The 18,963-nt window shown below is 40.7% G+C and overlaps 1 protein-coding gene across 4 annotated transcripts in view; it reads right to left on the minus strand.

Moving 5' to 3' along the window:
- The window catches only part of PCCA (propionyl-CoA carboxylase subunit alpha), a 343,861-nt gene that overhangs the window by 100,646 nt on the left and 224,252 nt on the right, over positions 1-18,963 (minus strand). For all 4 annotated transcript variants that reach the window (XM_084844685.1, XM_084844684.1, XM_084844686.1 and 1 more), the window contains one exon: positions 6,914-7,016. In XM_084844685.1, coding sequence (XP_084700811.1) covers positions 6,914-7,016 — 103 coding nt within the window. The remainder of the gene's footprint in view (positions 1-6,913; positions 7,017-18,963) is intronic.

The raw sequence follows: 18,963 nt of genomic DNA on the forward strand, positions 1-18,963 counted from the left end.
TGCAATAATACCTTGATACCTTTCAAATGGCTTCTATAGGCAACAAGTCCCTAAGTGCTCTGAAGGATTCTACTGCCTCACCTCACTAGAGAAAGAAAGCTCTACAGCCATCCAAGCATGCAGAATCACTTATGTCTCCCTCAAAGCTAATTCAGGTTTCATGAATCAGCTTGGACATGCATGAATGTGAGTGATCTCCTCAAGTCACCAATGTAGTGTCAGAGAAGCTTACTCATGGAAGACAGAACAGCAACTTCCTTCAGTGATTCATGCCAAGGAAGCAGGCATCTCTGCAAGCTCACAGAAGAAACTGCTGCTACGATTTCTGTGAATAAACATAAGAACCTAAGAATTTCTTGGCCCTTGCTGAATCAGACCAAGGTCCACCTAGTCCAGCCTTACCCAATGCAGTACCTTCCAGGTGTTTTGGACTACAATTCCCATTTGCCTCAGCCAGCATGGCTGATAGTCATGGATGATGCAAGTTGTAGTCCAAAACATATGGAGGGCACCACATTGGGGAAGGCTGACGTAGTCCAATGTTCTGTTTCCAACAGTGGCCAGCCAAAAGCTTCTGGGCACTCTGACATGGCATGAAGGCAATTAGCCGTGTTTGTCTCCAGAATCTGGTACTCATGCAGATATAGCTTCTTGACATGGAAACACCATTTAACTATTATGACTAAGCCATTGATAGAGCCATCCCCCTTAATTCATATAATCCCTTTTCTTTTTTAAACTGATTTAAGCTTGTGGGCATCAGCTCATCTTGTGGCAGTGAATTCCATAAGTTAATTATGGATTAATTGAAGCAGTATGTCCTTTTGTGCATTAAGCCTAATGACGAATAACTTCACTAAGTGACCTAGAGTTCTAGTATTAATAATGTGTATACAACAAGTAAGTACCTTAGCCAGTTAACATTACACCAATAAACAGCCTTAAGAAAAGCCAATTTAAAAACAAGTACAAAACTGTACAAACTAAAAGAAACAGAAAAAGACCTCCTGAGGTAGCAGTTGAAAAATATTAAAGGTGGGGGGACCCCACAAGAAATAAATTCAATCAGCTTATTTATTAAAGACCCAAGTGAAAAAGGCAGACTTTGCTGGAACCTGAAAGTAACAACAAAGGTACCAGGTGCATCTCCCTTGGGGAAGAGTACCCTAGCTGAGATGCAACCACAGAAAAAATGCTCTCTGCAGGCTAGGGGCAGCTAGGGAAGGGTCTCAGACAATGAACTACCAGGCAGGCTCATACATGAGTAGGCAGTCTTTCAAGTACACTGATCCCAAATGACTAGGGCTTGAAAGATCCCAGAGAGGAATAAAAGTTTCTATTTACTTTCACCGTACCATTCACAACTTTAGAAACTTCTATTATGTCCCCCTAAGCTATTTTCACCCTAAACTTTAAATACCCCCAGTGGTTTACCCTTTCCTTGTAAATAAGGTGACCCAGTTGTTTGGAAGGCCTAGTTCCCTTTTCCTGTATCTTTCTAGCTCTGTGATTTTCTTTCTTTGAGATGGGGCAACCAGAACCATACACAGTATTCCAAACGAGGCCTTCTGCTGCAGTGTCAATTAACCTTTGTATAATATGTAACAGCCCCCTACACCAAAACACCTCCCCTCCTTAACCACTTTGTTTCTGGTTCAGGTACACAGGGAGCAATGAAGTGGCAATAGTGGTGAGGACTCTGCTCTCTTTCAAGGAAGGTGGCTGTTGAATATATAAAGTTTATGTATAGGCAGGATTGGCTCTATGTACAACTGGTGCTTTCCATACTGCTCACTGAAATCTGCTTCTAGCATTCATATGCCTCTTTAGTGGGAACAGGAGGACCTATATGAAGGAGGTTAGGTTTCTATTCATTTTTAAAAGGACAGCAAGGGGGTGGGGAGGAGAGATTAAACAACAGATATGATTGGAATGTATACTAGTCAAAAAAGGTCATCACGACAACACAAGGGATGTAAGATTCCAAAACAAAATGGTAAGCTTGAAAGATGAGAAAGAACAGGAAGTTGCTTAAATAGGAAATATTTCACAACACTATAAATATGTATGTGGAGTAAACCTTGCAAAGCACTGAGTATTGCTAGAGCCATGCGCACACTTATTTAAATGCAGAAAATGTAGATTCTAAGTAAGCAAAAGGCATAATCTGAGGACCAACATCGTTATAAACGTATTTCAGGATATAATTAACAACTTTAGTGTTATTTAATTTTATTTAAAACTGTTGTTTCAGCATATGCAGTGAATTATTTACATGTATGCCACAACAGTGCATGGAACTTTTCCTAATATTTTTTTTTTTTTAAGTTGAATACTATTTTTTCATGCTGATTTTGGTTCTCAAGCCAAAAAGTTGAAACACTAGCGGAGGTGAACTCATTCGAGAAATGGTTCCTCTGCATTCCATTCCAGAACACACTTTGTGTGCTTGTAGGCGCTGTGAAAGGACAACAGCACCAGTAAAAAGCAGTCTGAATTCTAAGCTAAAAATGTTTGACATTCAAGCTGTTGGAAGTAGCAGACATGGAGCTAAAAAATCTCTATCCCTTTATCCCAAGGACTTTTAATATCAGGAGGATACCAAAATGAGCATGCTTTCTAGTTTCCCAATTCAGAGATATTCACAGCAGAGAGGGAAATAAACAAAATAAATATTAGAATACAGCTAAAAAAAGAAAGCACAATTATTTATCTTTCACTCTTTTGTTTCTCACTGAACAACCCCCCTCTCCCTGGCAGGAAAATTATAGAGTAGAGAATTCGATAAACTGAACCTTCTATGATACTGGGCTATTGTATGTAGATCTACCATTGTTTATACTTCTACATTTTTCTAGCCTTTATTATTAGTTTTACTATACATTTAACATATTATTTTGCTCTGCAAAGCACTCAAGATAGGTAAAGATGCTCTTTATGATATACTATTATTTTTTCAAGGTGGCTACACGTTATAAGTTTGCCTCTAGAAACGTCAGGGTGGGACACAAATCTACTTGCAGCTTGGAAACAACAAGGTGGAGCAACTACCAATGAACGGAGCAACTTCAAGTTAAGCACCCCATCCTACCATTGCAAGCAGAAGCTAGGGCAGTTACACCCAAGTGCTTTCAGCACTTTTTTTTGCATATGGAAATGAGCACAAGGATGTACACACCCAAGGAGGGGCAAGCAAAAAATAAGCAGTGGGGGGAAGACGCAAGGAGTGTTGCTAAGGATACCACAAGTGCAAGGGGGAGGAGAAAGCAAATCATCAGCCTTGCTTCCTCACCCTAAGCATCTTGCCTAAACCTAGTTTTCTACATGCCAGACAGGAGTGACAGGACCCTGTCTTGAAGAAATTGGCAAAGCTTGGGCCCTGGCTCCTGAAGCAAGAGGATGCACAAAAGCCTTTCTGATTCTATATCAGATCATAGATTGTGAAAGAATGGCATAAAGTCTGAGCTGTAGGTCCCTACATAATATAGCTTTGCATTAGCCAGGACAGAAGAGCCATCCAAACTGGCAGTGAAAAGCAGTGGCAAGAGGTTACAATCCACTGGATTTCCTAGCAAAGGGGAAACTCTCTCTCTCTCTCTCTCTCTCTCCACTCTCAGTAGTCTTGAACCAGCATCAGTAGTTGGTAGCTTTGAAGTAGGGACAGCATACTCCTCTTTGCTTTTGCTTTAAAAGTGGGTGGAGATATTTACTTCAGTGATGGAAATGAGATGCCTTCACAGAGCAAGGAGAAAGACAACAAAAATGACCCCCAAAAGGTACAAAATGGTGGGACAGTGCTGGGGAAGGAGTAGCTTTGCTTGTGCTTGCCTGTCGTTTGGTTTTATTCTGACAAGCACTCTTTTGACTGGTACTCTGGGGAGTGCTCTTCCCCTAAAGCAGTAAAAAAGAAAGAAAAAAAAGACCCCCCCTTAGAATTAAACTTTAACAATTAGCTCTGGCATTGGAGGGGAGGTGATAGTGCTCATCATCATGCTCAACGTTACATCATTTGTAATGATGTCACAGTATAATCCAGTAAGTACCCATGATAACCCTAAAAGAGCAGTCAGTCACAAAAGCAATAGGCATGGTTTCCTCATATTGCAATTTGGGGGGAGGAGAGACATCTGGATCCTCTGCAATAAATGCACAATGACTGCACTTAAGTGCATCAAAGAATGATAATTTGGAAAAGCCCCTTGTTTTTACAAGATTGATGAGCAGGAGTCCCTCCCATTGTTAAAATGGAAATCTTCAGGTACACTTTAAGGCAGATGAAATCACCTAGCTTTACTGAATCAGGATCAATAGCCTTCTTGTTAAAATTCATTAACACAAGGCCATATGCCACACTCACTTCTTATTTGAGTAACTGACTCATTGCTGCCGGTATCCCACAGCTATTTGTCTCATCACACAATCCCTAGTATTAGCCTGCCTTTCCACTAAATACCGTCTCCAGGCTTATGAGCTGAAACACACCATCAGGAGAATCACAAAGTGTCTATCTTTCAGGCTGCAGGTAGAAGACTAGAGGAACATTAAAAAAAATCAAAAAAATTATATGTACACAGCAATATAGCATGACAGGGAAAAGGGCTCCTTGGCATGCTAGTTTTTAAAATGCAGGGTTTTTTTTCCATATGGGGGAGCAGTCAAACATGCAATTCCCCATGTAAAATCTGCAGCACATCAAGAACTACACCACTCAATTCTATAGATTGCATTTATGAGCTCATATTCTCGGCCTTTTCTGTTCCCAATTCCCTCTGCTACCAGAAACAAATTGCTCACTGCACACACACTCCTTTCCTCTTTGGCAAGTGTGACAAGTTGCCATCCATCTGTTGAGCTGGGCACTTGCTCCCTCCAAAGTACCAACCAGTGTTGAGCATGCAAGTCCCCTCTTCCCCTCCCAAGCACCTCTCAGTGCTAAAGAGTGCTCAGCATGGAAGCTGCCACTACCCTCCACCAGTGCATCCCTACCTTTTTCAGCCCAAGCTGACTTGAATGGAGATGTGTGTACGCTACAGAATAGGACCATAGCAGCACCTTGGGTGCTGGGCTGAGGTGTCAGAAAGAGAGGAGGGAGGAGGAAACTCGCTTTTGACTCTAAGGGGTGAAAAGAGAAGGGGGGTAATGGTTGAGATGATGGATTGGGGAGAAAGAAGAGGAAACAGCAAGCAGTGCTTCCAGTTCCAAGCTCTGGAAAAGGATCATCTACATGGTGCTGCGCCTTTTGAAAAATCCACTCTCTCCTCCACCTCCCCCTTCCTTCAACATCTCTCAGTTCTAGGCAGTGCTCAGCGCACGAGGAGCCATTACTACTGTCCGCCACACACACAACCTCCTTCTCAAATCAGCCCTGACTTGAGAGATATTGGGGTGGGTGGAGGGATAGGTGGCGGTTCACGCTGATGTATCCTCCGGGTAGCCCTTCTGACATTGGGATTGGGGAGAGGGAGAAGGGATCATCACTGCAAGCACTGAGCTTCAGAGGCTTTTGCCAACATAGCACAGGCAAAATTGTGACCCCTTTCCTCTCCCCCCGCCCCCTGATCTAAAATCTTTGGATCTGCAGAGTTACCTGGCCATAAACTTTGACATTCTCTTTACTAAGTTAGAGTGCAGTCATTGCCTGGCCCTCCCTTATATAGCTGTTAAATTAACATGGGAAGCGTTGGGATAATACTCTGACAGTAATTCACTACAGATTTCTTCTGGCCAGCCACTTCACAATTGCAGATGGACAGTGCACTTCATATTATTTCTTTATACCGTTCCATCTATATACATGGCACTTTACAAAGAATTGGTTTAGCAGGTCTCTACACACAGGACTTACAATCTAAAAACAGGCACAGAGTAACAAGAAAGGAAGGGACAGAGGAGTGGAAACAGAGACAAAGAGGAGGAAATATGCAATTATTTCTATTACATTCCCTTTGGCTTATACTTTTTATTTTTTATGTATTTATTATGGGATTTATAAACCATTCCACATCAAAAGATTTGAGTATACAACCAGTTAAACACAAATAATTACAATAACAACAATCTATCAATAATGCAGAGGCTTGAATTTACTCATCAGTAAGGAAATGTTTATCTACAAAGAAAAGTCTTTCAATTTCATTTCATTTATTCTATTTCTAAACCACCCCATAGCCCAAGCTCTCTGGGCAGTTCACAAAAAAGTCTTCAGCGAACACTGAAAACAAAGTTATGTAGGTGCACGCATGGTCTCAGTTGGAAGGGCTTTCCATAGGGTGGGAGCTGAGACACTAACTCCTGATCGTTTCCAAGTGGATCTCTGAGCCATGTTGGAGGGTATGGGGTATTGGTGCTTGGGTGTTCTTCCAAAGGTGTCCTGGACGATTTTGGAGGAAGTAAGAGATATGACTGCATGGAAGCATTCTTGGAGGTATTTCCAGGCATAAGGGACAGCAGTGGAGAAAGAGCAGAATCGTTTCAGGGAGCAGGAGACCCTCAGACAGCTGATACGTAATTGTAGAGCTATTCAACAATTTTCATGTGCTATCAACCATTTCTAAAAATTACTATTTCAATATGATCAAATCATAAAATACCCTTACAGCAGCTGAATTTGTTTGAATACTGCTATTCATCAGCCAAGAAGAATTCCAGCAGTTGAAACACATTCAGTTGATGTATGGACTGATTTTATTAAGATAATATGATTCAATAGTAATTCTTAGATGATTTTGATAGCAGGTGAAAATTGATACCTTGACATTTTTATTGCCTTCATAAAGTCAGTGTGTGTAAATAAATAAATTAGTATTTTAATGTGGTTTATTGTTCATTCCAATTCTAAGTTTTGGAACCAAAGTCAAGAATACCACACGATGATAAAATACTGACGATTTGTTACAAGTGAGTGAATGCTTACCAAGAACGTTGACCCTCGACAGGAAACAATGACTGAGTGTATTGCGTCTCCCAGCTTGACTGATAGCTCCCAGTTTTTTGCATCAGTCTGAGCAATAGAAACCCTAGAGAAATGGCAAGATGAAGAGGAATGTTTACATTTCTTCAACCCATATTTTATCACAGACAATTACCATGTTGTGTTAAATGTGGCTTGAATCATATCCTATAGCACAGGGGTGGGCAACACAGTCCACTGGCTGCATGTGCCTTTTTTGCACTCACCCTGCCGCACCACTGAATTTGTCGCTGAAATTTGGTGGTGCAGCAGCAAAAAAAAGTGTTGATTCTGCTTCAGATCAAAGCGTGCAGGAATTTTGCTGCTGTGCCGCCCAATTTCAGCAGTAAAATCAGCAGTGCGGGGCAGGGGTGAAGCCGCCAGTGGGGTCCAGGGGGCAATGTGGGCCCCTTGATCCCTGGTAGTTGCCCGCCCCTGCTATAGACATATAAACATATGTAAGTGTATGCTATAGACATATATACCATTTTGGGTGGTATAGAAATGAAATGAATGAACAAACATTACAAGATGCAGAGTATATTTACTCCACCTCTGCCCAAACTCAAGGCATCTTATAACATCTAAAAAAAAATAAAAATTAAAACCTGTCATGCCCTATCAAAATCCTAACATTTTTCGTAGCCACCTTTCAGTCATGCTTTGTTCCTGAGGTGGACACGTCTCTGCACTGGGCCACCAAAGCTCCATGGTGATATACTTTGGAATCAGTTACAGTCTATTTCAGACCCGTGAATTTTCAAGGACTTAATATTTGGACAAAGTACCACAAGGCTACAACCCTTTTGGCAGTCACTTGGCTGAAGTTTTATGATAATTTGCTAAACATAGCCACATGTACCCTTAGGTACAGGGATTCCCAGCTGCAATCATGGCATCCCCAGTTCAAAGTAATTCAGGTACCCTCAGACCTTGGAGAGCCACTGCCACTCAAAGTAAACAATATTAAGCTGGCTGTGAAAATGAAGTCAAAAACCCAGCCCTTTGTATCTATCACAGCTGCTGCAACTGACTTTTTACTGATGGCAACAAAGGCAAATGCAGCTCTTCAAGTTTCAATCAAGTATCATCTCCCACATGATGTTTCTTATGCTTGCATTGACTTTGTACTGAACATAACTGCTTTGGACAATGCTTAATTTTATTAGGCACCTTGAGCATGCCAATGGAAAGGTGGGAAATAGATCTAATGAGTACAAAGGGCACCAGTTGTAACAAAACATGACCCAAGAATGCTGTAGTGCACACAACTAGAACACACGAGTGTAAATTATATAATATTATAATGTAAGGGGACAAAAAAAAATTATACAAAAAGTATGCTGTAGAAGTTGCGGCCTTCAGTTTTTACAGGAATCCGGATGTACTCCTGTTTCGCAACAGGCTTCCTCAGAAGTAACTCACCTCCATAGAAGCCTCTTTATCTTGATTGCATTGAGGAAGTGAGGTTTGAATATTTGTTATATTTTTCTAACTGTTAAATATTTTTGTCCAATTTCATATAGTGTTAAGTTATTTTTGTTTTTTAGTCAGCATTCTTTGAAAGAACTGGGTGATAACTGTATGTGAAGTCTACCATTGGATAAACAACATTTTAGTTGGTTATAGAGATTATCTCACTCCCACGCCTTTATCTTGGCCATGGCAGTGAGTTTATTGCAACTGTTAGGTCCATCCAGATTGCCAACACCTTTATGTACTGACATGCAACCTCCAATGGGGATAATTATATTTACAATGCACGTGGTACTGATATGAATATGTGATGTCTTTATTTTCAGCTTGTATGATTTTGACTTCTGAGGAAGCCTGTTGCAAAACAGGAGTACATCCAGATTCCTGTAAAAACCAAAGGCCACAACTTCTACAGCACAGTTCTTCCAGCTGCAATTAATTGTTTGTCTTTGTAGCATTTAGCTGTCAGGGGTGTTTCTGAGCGCAGGGGGTGGGATAGTAGTTCATATTCTGAAGGAGAACCATCAGATATGGGGGAGGTGTTTTCCCAGGCTAGTCCAGATATGAGTAGGCCTGCATCTCAGGTTACAAACATACAGATGGCTGAGCTTGAGGGTCCCTCCTCACCCGCCCCTCCCCGTGAGACGCAGCGAACAGGAGATTGACCTAATAGATGCCAGGCGCAGGTGCAAGAGCAAAGAGAGAAAAGGCAGGGGTGGAACTTAGATGGCAATCCTGAAGGCATTCCTGGTAGACGGAGAGTTTCTCTGAGAATTTGCATCTGTATGACCCTGTCAAGTAATGGATTAAAAGCTGTAGACAAAGCCTCTCGTCTGTGTATGTTTGGGCACTGAAGTGAAGTAGGGGCTAAAGGAATCGTGACATTAGCCAGTTTCATCTACAATTTCACAGATCTGTTCCTTGTATTATGCTATTATTTACTGTGGTCCTTTTTATATATACATTGTTTTTGTCCCGTTACACTATAATACTATATAATTTAGACTTGTGTGTTCCAGTTGTGTGCAGTTTAGCATTCTTGGGTCCTGGGAAATAGATCTCACCAATCAATACAATAAGAAAGCAATTCTAACTAGGGTTAGGGTAGGAGTGAAGTGGCAGACTGCCTAATACTTCCAAAGCCTGGTCAACTCAGACTATTTAGGGCAGGAGGTGTGGGGTGGATGTATCAGGCCTTCTAGTCCAGCAAATCTATTAAAAAAAAAAACCCTACCTTGAAACCAATGGGGGAGAGGGATTAACTATACCAGCTCACTTCTCAGGGGATCCACAACCACTCCCACCCTGTTGACTGATACACCCCATTTCAGGGCCTACTGCCAACTGGAACACCAGACAACAGGGGCCTCTGAGGCAGATGCTCCTCCACCCCCACTGGCAGAGCTCCTCTCTGACTGCAGAAGGGTGCCTCTACTATATCCTAACCTCCCTCAGATGTTCTCTGGGAAGGTTATGACACCTCTGTAAATAAGCAATTTCAAAAATATTTACTATGTCTTCTAGTTTTAGGATGGATTTCATAAAAACATGTAATCATAACTTTACTGAGGATATCCCTTTAAACCTGAAGACACTGAACCTCTTTCTTGCTATTAGTAGAAGCAGCAAGAGGGAAACAAAAGTAAGGAACTCCAGTCTTAGCAGATAAGGAAAAAGAAACAACTTCCAATGTTTTATGTTATTGTTCTTAATCTATTTGCTATAGCTTTGTAACTCATCCATCCTTCCTAACTACATCTTATTGCTAAAATAGCTTTGAGAGCAAGTCAAGTTGCAACTTTAAGGGGCAGAAGACTCAATAAATACATTTATGGAAAATACCACTGCAAGTAAGATGAGGCTACAAGTGAGGTGTAGCCCACAACACAAATTAGTAATATCACAAGCTGTCAAAATGAAAGTTTCAGGGAGTTGCTGATCTCCCAGTGCAACCTTTATATATTTCAAGAACTCCCTGTAGAAATGTACAGACTAAGCAGTTTGTCCTTTCAGACTGTCCTTAAACTGCATTCTGCTGTGATGTTCCAGACATTTGACAACAATAGTTAGGCTGTGCCAGCTGCTTACTGCGCTAATCATAATTTCACATTGTTACCCTATGCTCTCTTCCATCCTTTTCATTTGGCTACCTGTTCATTACCATAATTGGCCCACTTTTCTCCTTGAGTTCTTCCCCTGTGATTGTATGCCCCCGTTATCACTCAACATATGCTTCGTGATTTCATTATGACAGACGCCGACTCACTTCCTGCTCCCTACATTTACTTCAAATAATCCTAGAGTACTCTATTATTCTTAATTACATTAACAGAAAAGGAAAATGTAACTTAATCCCAATAAATGTTCTTAGGTAAAAAGCAAAAACGTTATCAAGCTAAATCTGTCCACAACCATCTCACACAAACTTAGGCAGCCAAGTTCAAATGGAGACTAAATAATGGGTTTGAGTGCCTGGTGGGTGATACCTTACCAAGCCTAGACTGAATTAGCAATTTGTGCAAATCAAATAGTCTCCTCTGAAGTCATTCACAAGAGCCAATTCATATGTACAAACAGCTATGTTACCACTCTAAAACCAAACTATGTTGAATTTGTTCCGTGAGGTCAGCAGTTTGTGCCTGGCGGTTAATGGAGAGCAGAGAGCTCAGTGATACCACATACTTGGCATGTAGAAAGCCAGAGATTCAATCCCTGCTAACTCCAGTTTAAAAAGGCTCTCATGTAGACAATCTGAATTAGACTGTGGAAGCCTCTGCGAGTTGAAGTAGATCGTACGGGGCTAGTTGGGTTAATGGCCTGACTGAGGATAAGACAGATTCATGTGTTCGTATGAAGATTCCCCAATATCTGCCACAGCACTTACAAAAAAGGATGTATATGTGAATGGCAGATGCCAGAATGCTTTTCCTCCAGGCAAGAGCGATAATGCAAGGTGCTGCTTAGTGCTCAACTCTATATCTGTTTATTGTTTTTATTGCTTTCAGTTTTGTTGCAAGAATTATTATGCGAATGGCTAAGACTACACTGAGATGAGGAAAAGGAGTATTTAATTTTTATGGAGCAAGTATTTAGTATATTGTAGAGCCTGAATTCTTTACTGCTACTATTTATTTATTTATTTATTTATTTATATTATTTGATTTGTACCCCGCCTTTCTACCAAGGAAAAAGGCAATCAAGGTGGCTTATAATAATAAATAAAACTTAATTAAAACAATAATAAAACAATGCATTCAAACACATTAAAAATACAGCAATAACAAAATAAAAACAGCATCCAACAATAGTTGATTCTGAGGGAACAAACAGCCTGTTTTCCTTCACCCTCAGCCCTTTAATTTAAAGCAAACTGATGAAATATCTTCTCAAACCAATGTTTGTGCAACTTTCTTTAACCCCCAAAGTCTCCTGTTTGCCAGCACACTCTGGAGTAGTATCTGCTCAGAGAGTATTTCTGTGCAACTTATTGCTGACATCAAAACACTGATCCACACCCATATCTTTGGTTAAGCACAGTCATATTGTGGCAGTTCTTTACATTTGCAACTACATATGGATTTGGTATTTGGTATGCCATTGGTCTATCATATTTTCAGTGTTTGTGTGCTATTAAAGGTTTATCATTTGTTTACGATAGTTATATTTTTCCCCGTATTATTGTCTGAGTTCTAGTTCACCAGGGTTTTCTCAGTATTGATAGAATAGCCTTTTCCCCTTTATACCTGCATAGAAATCAGCAGCCACCATAGAGTTAGAATAGAAAGTGGCCTTATTAATATGCCTGCATACAGAAGTTGGGCCTAATTTCTAAAAATTATAGTGAAAGAGTATCATTATCAAAGCATTTAAAGCTCTGAGCACATGAATACCAATACACAACCACAACTATAAAAGAGCAGAGGAGTTCTATTAATATGTTTGCTAATAAACATGAAAAATAAATGTCAGCACAAATTATCTGAGGAAAAAACTCTCTAGCAACCATATTTTTCAAAACATTAAACTTGCACTCATTAATTACCTACAACGATGCTGATCAGCATTTGCTAATTACCTATAATGGAGCTGATGGCATTAAGAACCATGGACTTTTCAATCAAATCAAGCAGCTGCCCACTGAAGAAGGATGGGTTGAAAGTATCCACAATTCTTGCTCCCCTAGACAGAGCCACCTTGCTGACAGAGGCCATTTTTCCTTGGTAACTTCTGGACCTGACTTGGTTTGAAACGCCACATACATATGCTCTAATTCAAAATCATTACTTTATTTTTAAGTTATGCCATAGTTTATGTTTATTCCATGTGTATTAGTTATTTTTATCAACATTACTTTCACAAATGAGTCCTGGAGAAGAATTCTGGAAGATAACTCTTCCCTTCTCCCTTGATTTATGGTTTCTGTTTGCCTTTAATTTGGGGCGAAGTGCTTTGATAGAGACTGGACTTAGGGTGGAAAAGCTGATTTGATGATGGTGTGCTCTTGAGATAGGCAAAGTAGTACCTTGGGCACCTATGTACCCCTGGACACCCTCCTTGGCGCCTACCATGGTGGGCTACCATTCCCACATTTTTTTAATTAACAAATTTTCTAACCAGCCACTGAGATCACTTCAAAGTAAAGTAAGGGCCTCTAGCCACTGCCTTCTTAATTTCATATGAATGCCTCTGGCCCATACATGGGGCTCAGAGACATTCTTAGGAAATGGAGATGGTGGGTGGCTGCAGGCTGATGTTGTTCTCTGTAAGGGAAAGAAGAACATGAGGCCTCTGCCTGGTAAGCTGGGGAGGAGCTGAAGCCAGCAAGGGGGGGACGGGGACAAGGAAGGGCTGTGGTAAGCTAGCTGGGTGGTCAGGCAAGCCAGCAGGAAGCCACTGGGGCTAGAGGAGCCAGCTGAGGGTTAGGCTGAGTTGTGTACTTAAGGGCTCCTTCACACTGGGCTTTTATCCTGCTATGGAGATTGCTTACTCACAGATGTTTGCGGGTCCTGTACACGACGCAGCCCTCAACCAGGGAACCTCCCACTCTTTGTGAGCTCTATCACATTGTTTTCCATGATGAGGAAAGTCCGGCATTTTCCCTCGTCCCACCATGGAGTCAATATAAATGAGAGTGCACAGTTTAAAGTCACTTTTATTACAAAAACAACAACTGCGCCACCTAGTGGCTTTGTAATGAAACACATAGATCTCATTGGGAAGTTTAGGGTGCTTCTTTTAAGCCATGCGGAAAGACCCGATCTGATCCCACAAAGATTCCGGAAGCAGAAGCTTCAGTAAATTGCAGGCTTTTTGGCCTTGTGTGATGAAGCCCTATATGTCTGAATGGATGGGGGAGAAAGAGAAAGGGAGAGAGAGGGGGTTTAAGGGGATTCTGGAGAAGTCCTGAAAATGAGTGAATGTGGTTTTTCATGAGTTTGCAATGAGGAGAAGGGAGGGATGTGTGTGCATGCATGTATGCATGCATGATGGATACATGGTGTGTGTATGAACAGATAGAGGATGGATGGGGGGGTGTGAGTGAGAGAGAGAGAGAGAGAACGAGCACACATGTCCATGGGAGGTGAGCCAGGTGAGTGAGAGTGTGTATGGTGGTAATCCAGAGTGAGACAAAAAAAGAGATGGGGGTAGGAAAATGAGTTGGCTGGCAGAAGTTCAGGGTGGGGCGGGGAGAGAAAAAGTGTTTGCCTTCTCTGAGGTAGGTTTCTGTTGGTGCTGTAAACTGTGGGTTCAAAGGAGTTGTTTAGTGCGTGGGGCAAAGAACCCACCTCTGCTTTGTACCCAGTCTTTTGGGCAGGTTATTTGACCTTTGTGACTAGTTACACCTCCCATAGCAGCCATTTTGTGGTAGTGCCCAGGACAGTGTCTCAAATGACCACATCCAATGGGAACAAAAAGTTTGTCTACTCCTGCTGTACCCAATCATCTCATGAAATAATAAAGTACTCGATTCCAGTTATATAAAGAACTGAGCGGAGGAACAGGATGATAGCTTTGGTGAAACAAATTATAAAAGTTTTGTCTGTACCATAACTGCTAGAGATAGTAGTGAGATAATACCAATTTTCTGAGACAGTAATTTCAGGACTTAACAAATCCAGAAGCGGAGCTCAAGTCAGCTAGACACAGATTTTGGTGCAAACTGAGCAAGTTACCACTAAAGCTTATTGGGGGCGGAGGGGGTGTGTGTACAAAAGATTATGTGGCATAGACATAGCTTGTCATTTACACACACAAGGAAGTACAATATGCTATTCCTTACATTCTTGCCTCCTTGCCAAATGGTTTGGTTGTCTCTGTACATAGCATCAGTGTTCACAGCTTGTATTTTTGTTGTTCCAATGGATTCTCAGCTAGAGAACCTGCAGAATGTCTGAAAAACAGGATGTCTATAAAACAGACATCACCATAATTAAACTAATATCTCTAAGAATCAAAACTAAAAAAAATAAGTTTCAGTCCTATAAACTGATAAATAGCTGGCTGTTCAACCTAGGCTTTGATTGTCAACAGCCAATCAGGATGGAGGAATTCAGTATGGCGTTTGCAGAAAAAGGTGGCTTTTCCCCACCCCTACTTGCAACTGGTGTAGACGATGCAATGGGATATGAATTAAATGTTACCAAGAGTCATGAAAACAAAAGTATGGATTTCTTTATTAAAATTCAATATATCAGATGTAGAGAGTTTCAAAAATTGCCTATATTAAAGTCTCATTTGTCGTCAAACTCTCAGGTGAGAACTGAAACAACCCCAACATTGCAAAACGACATTACATGACACTCCACAAATACATGAGGCTATTTTTTGCAACTGTATAACTGCCTATTTCAGCAGCTAAATAAAAGTGATATATTGACTTTAAAGAATATTAATGGTCAAAGAATAATTAAGAAATCCTTCATCATAACTTTCACAGTGGGAGGCCTGTAAACGATCAAGAATAATGTGCTGTATTCTTTCACCACTGAGGTCAATTCCTGCATACAAATCTTTACAGCAGACCGGGGCAGGGGGTAGAGAAACCCCCTTCAGAAAGTGGGCCATTCATCTGAACCAAGTTCAGAGAATTTCCAGCACTGTGAAAAGATATGTTATGCAAGCACATAGATGTATTCAGTGGGGGTAGACTGAACCAGCTACATAGAGACTACAAAGAAGCCCTCCCATGGCTCATGAATAAGTCGAGGAAATGATCAGAAAAAAATAGAGAGATGTTTAGACAGATGGCCCACTTAAAATGCCTGGGACAGGGCATAAGCAATTTTAATGAAACTTTAGATCTAGCATAGAAACTGTGGTTTTCTTCCAAAAGGGGGGGGGGGCGGGGAAGAAAGGCAAATAGAAATTTAACAGTTCACACAACAGTCCATTTTATAGCATAAAAAGACAAGGCATTTTTCAGCATTATTTGTTCAATAAGTTCATATAAAGAAGGATCTTTCATAGTGCCTTCAGCTATCAAGAGGAATACAGAAGCATGCAATAGACAGGAATTTTAAACAGAAGCTGACTGCAAAACAAAAACAAAAAATTGAAGCTTTACTATTCCAGTGCTTTCAACATTTTCCAGCATAAAAATTCATAATGGTACAAAAAGAAAAGAAAAGAAAAGATAAAAGCAGAGCTTTTCTAATTTTCGAGAACTAAAGTATGTAAAATATTCTGCTCACTTATTTCTTTATCATATATATAGACATGCAGACACACCCAATATGCTCCTCACTCCTATAACACCACCACCCCAACATCTATACATGAAAAAAGGAAATTACAACAGGAATTGCCACTTTTGAGAAGTTCATGAGGCACACCATCCAGGGGTTGCTACTTCACATTACCTCGTGTTCCCCATTATTCTGTCAATATAAAGATTTTATTTTCTCAAAGAAGTCAATGGGAGTATTGACTACTCCCCCCACCACACACACAGGGGCCCTCGGTGTTAGGGGCAAGGAGTTGGATTTTCACCTCTGCCATGTCCCCAAGTGGAGGTTTTTTTTACTCTTTCTGTAGAACTGAACATCTCTCATTAATTTCCATGCGAGAAAGTCAACCCCTCCTGGGGACAGAAAGGGGCACTACACTGCAAGCACATGACCAAACCAGAGAAATCAAGAAATTGGCTTTAAAATGTGCAAAGGAGTACACTTCTTGTAGAAATTGCAATTTCCCTCACATCAAACAATTACTAGATGCATTCAGAAGTTCATTCCTGAACATGTTAGTTTGTTTTAATGGCTGAACCTATGTAAACTCACAAATCATTGTTTGCAAGGGGCTGCCCTATCAGGATATTAATCCACAGTGTGAAGCTGGTTTGCAAGCTACAATTTGCACTAACACTGGCTTATTATCACAATCACTGACAAACCACAGTTATAGCGATTGCTCGACATTAAGTGGCTACTGCACCATGAAGAGAGGATTGAGTGTAGAAAGCGGAGTACTGAGCAGTTGAAAATGAAAGGAGATTAGCATATCTAACCCATGATTCACCTGTTGTACATTTGGAACCCCCAACTATGGTGTGAAATTCTTAACTCTGGTTAGTACAAACCATGATTTGGTATGTTGTATTCATTGCGCCATGAAGGAAGATGAAACTGAATTCCTATCAGATGAATGAAACCATAAGGTTCTCACTCATAAATGCATCACCCTATTTGAAAAATTTAGGAAACAATTCTGCTATTATTTATATAGTGACAATATTAATAGATAAGAGGTAGTATCTAATGCTGGCAATCTGTCAGTGCTAAACACGCTGCACTAGCAGGAACAACTGCTAGTGCAATGGAAACCTAGCACTTGCTAGCGCAAGCCAGGATATTACCACTTTTGGAATGGAACAAGTCAGCGGCGCACACTACCTGTTGCTAGCTTCCTGATGAACTAGCAGTTGTTCCTGTAGGTGCAGTGGCAGCATTGGATACTGCCCATGGTGTTTTACAAAGACATTACATTAAAAAAAAAGCCAATCCCTGGACCAAGGACCTTGCAGGCTAAATTTTAAAGAGAAACAACAGACATAAGGAAGGAAAACAGATACAAGGGTAACAAGAGGTCCTTGATTTTACAACGGCTTACCCACAAGGATTTTGCTTCCTTCAGCAAACTCTTCCTGAATTTTCACAGATGTAAAAATGAATGCAGGATATGGCCTTGGGTTATAAGTGAAAGCCCACATGGACTTACCAAAAATATGTTTGAAACAATATATAATAAAACAATTTCTTATTTTTCTCATACGCAAAAGGTTGGGCACAACATTCTGCTTCTTCAAGAAATGTAGGCACTGTAAACCTCCAAGGCAGTTTATATGCTACCTATTCCTTTGCAATATGTTTTATCAGTTCATGCAAAAGAAACACAGCAGTCTTTCTTATTATACACTGGATGTCAAAGGGCTTTGGATTAAATCCTAGGCCCTACACCCAAGTTCAATGTTGACAGCAATTTAAAGCCTCATATCTTTGTAGGCTTTGTTCTTTTACAACAGTAGTAGACACACCAATTTCTTATATTCTTGACAGCCAATGTGGCATAGTGGTTAGGATGCTGGACTAAGACTAGGTCACCTTCGACCAGTCACTTTCATTCACCCTAACCTATATCATAAAGTTCTTGCAAGGATGAAATCGGGGGGGGGGGGGACCTTGTAACCCACTCTGAGCTTCTTGAACATTAGGATAATAATGTAAAATACTATAAATTGATACACAGTATTACATTTTAACTAGTAGTGTAAGAATTCTAAATAGAATGTTCTGTTATTGATGATGATGATGATGACGACGACAACATGGTTTTTTAAATTATTTACACTACTATAGTATTAAGTAGCAGCACCGGTCACAATCCAGCACATTTAAGTGGTGAAAACTACCATAGGGTTTAATTCAGGCATTCTGTGGTTCAGGAAATTATTCCCCCCACTTATACCTCTGGAGCCATAAATCAGATGAACAAACTGCAGGCAATTCAAGCCAGGATGTAAACTTCATAAAGGAGATTTTTGTTGTAATGTTGTACTGACTTGGCCTCCTGTCTGGGCTTACATCCCAGCCTCTGCTTCCAGGTATCTGTAGCCCCTCCAAATAATGGGGCCAGATTGCCAATGCTTACAACTGGGCCTAAGAGGTGGACTTTGCTTGTTGTCAGAAAATAGGACTTTAGATCAGGTGTTTTCAAACTGTTTTCTAGGGAAACCTGGGATTCTTCAGTGAGAAGATCAGTAATAGTGGGTCAGCTTCCCCTGAAAATGCCCCCATGCTGCAACCATTTTCAAAAGACTGATTGGAATAGAGGAGGGGTGATTTTTAAGAGGGAGTTGCAATGTTGGGGAGGGGAGAATTAGTTCTTCCCTCCCTATTGGCAGCAATGGAGGCTTTTAAAAAGCCAAAATGCAACATGGTAGTGGGGAAGCAGGGATAAGATATCAGAGATAGATTTTCAGATGAGAAAATCTCTTGTCAGCTGCTGATTGGAGGTAAGAGATTTTGGTCTGGAAGGTGGAG

Source organism: Heloderma suspectum, chromosome 3, assembly GCF_057233095.1.
Source record: "Heloderma suspectum isolate Gila_16-S chromosome 3, 16-S_ref, whole genome shotgun sequence".
In the NCBI taxonomy this organism is placed as follows: Eukaryota; Metazoa; Chordata; class Lepidosauria; order Squamata; family Helodermatidae; genus Heloderma; species Heloderma suspectum.